Raw genomic sequence first — 1,987 nt, 5'->3', positions numbered from 1 at the left:
AAGTGTTTGAGTGCTTAAGATCACTTTTATCATTTACGTTTTATAATTACTTTAATTGCACTAAAACTCAAATTATGGAAACATTCTTTAGTCTAGATTAGTTAGAAATTATACGATTGTCTAGTTTCACGAGTCTCTTGGGAAACGATTTCCGGTCTTACCGGTTTATTACTTTAGACGATTTGGTACACTTGCCAAAGAGCTAACACTTAGTATTGTGAAATATTTTGTGAACCTTGAAATGAACATAAACACATAAAGGAAATAGTGTCTAGGAATAGAGCTAGGACCTTTGGTTTTCTTAAACTTCCTTTCATAATGCGGGTGAACTTGTTGGGTTGCCAAGGGATTGGGATTTTACAAGTAAACCTAGGCTTTCTCACCAAGGGATTGAGTTTAAGTAACTTAGCTAGTTGACAAGAACAAGTTAATGAAGAAGAGTGGTTAAGTGCATTTGCATAGGATTATATTAGTTGAAATCATTCTCCAACATATTCATTCCATATATTCATCAATCATTTCATTTTCAAGTGTTTTGGCCCCAAGTAGTTTAAACCTTTACTTATGCATTACTTTTACTTTCATTGCACAATTTCACACTAAAAGGGAATCATTCTTTAGCTTAAGTTAGTTAGTTATTATACGATAGTAAAGTAGTAACCGAGTCCCTTGGGAAACGATATCCGGTCTTACCGGTTTTACTACTTGAGCGATTTGGTACACTTGCCAAAGTCTCAACAGGGTCTCGGCCAACCGCCACCAACAATTGGCCACCATTTGTTGTCTTAAGATGACAACCATCCACCCCTATGAAGGGCTTGCAACTTCCTAAAAAACCTTGCTTACACCCCTCTAAACACATATAAAAAGAGCCAAATCTTGGTGGCAAACTTGGTTGGGGTTGATTCACTTTAATTTTAAAAGTTCCACACTTCACTCTTAGCAATTCCCCCACATAATCATATAGATGAGCATATTGTCTATCCTCATCACCAACCAAAGAATCCAAGGCAATTTGTTTGGCCTTCCCAGCTTTCCAAGCAGTGATTCCCACACTGAATGACTTTTTAATGTCATCAATGATTTGGTTGACAGTCATGCTAGCCACATTTACAAACCTATCAATTAAAACTTGGGCAATCCAATTCACACTTGCACTTTTGTTTCCAAAAACTCTTCCACACTTGTGTCGTCCAACTAAGGTTTTCACCCTAAATGTTTCCTTCCCTCCTACCTTGCTGGCCATAATAACAAAGCCACATTTTTTCTTACATTTTTCCCTTACTCTTGTGAGGTCATTCTTCACAAACTTAATCTCTTTTCCATTTAATACACTATGCTCCATTACTGCATTTTTAAACTCCTTCAATGAACAAAATTCCATCCCTAATAAGAATCTGAAATCCTTGTTCATATCACCTTGTCTAAACTTTTTAAACTTGCCCCTTTTCAAGCTACCATCCTCACCACTTTCTAAATCTGAATCCAATTCATCACTTATGTATTCCTCATTGATCTTATGCTCTCCAACTTCATCATCCATTACAAATGAACCTTCCCCAACATTGCCTCTTCTAGTCACATTTTTTTTTCTTCTTTTCATTGCATTCCACCTTTCCAAAACCGGATTAATGTTTCTGCGAACATCATCCACCCTGTCATCCACTCTATCATTCTCAACACCAAACCCATCATCATCATTATCCATTCTTTCTTCTTCACTCTCATCCAGATAATCTTCAGCTGAAGCTTCTACTTCCCCCTCAACCACATTCCTCTATGTTTCCTCACCAATTTCAACCTCTTCCTCATCAACTTTAACCTCTTCCTCACCAATTTCTACCTTTTCCTCACCAATTTCTACCTCTTCCTCACCTACTTGAACCTCTTTGAACATCTATATGTTCCTCAGCAGCATGACCTTCTTCCACATTCAATCCACCCTCTTCTACAATGTCAGCCACACCCTCCATGTTTCCATCATGTG

At 37.5% G+C, this 1,987-nt stretch overlaps 1 protein-coding gene across 1 annotated transcript in view; it reads right to left on the bottom strand.

Annotated features, from left to right (window-relative positions):
- Positions 1-1,708, bottom strand: part of LOC106773133 — a 6,351-nt gene extending 4,643 nt beyond the window's left edge. The window contains exon 1 of the mRNA XM_014659822.1: positions 728-1,708. Within this exon, the coding sequence (XP_014515308.1) occupies positions 728-1,708 (981 nt within the window). The remainder of the gene's footprint in view (positions 1-727) is intronic.
- Between the last annotated feature and the right edge of the window lie 279 nt (positions 1,709-1,987).

Source organism: Vigna radiata, chromosome 9 (assembly GCF_000741045.1).
Source record: "Vigna radiata var. radiata cultivar VC1973A chromosome 9, Vradiata_ver6, whole genome shotgun sequence".
NCBI classification, from domain to species: Eukaryota; Viridiplantae; Streptophyta; class Magnoliopsida; order Fabales; family Fabaceae; genus Vigna; species Vigna radiata.
Note: the sequence above shows the minus strand (reverse complement) of the source record. Positions and strands in the feature narration are given on the sequence as shown.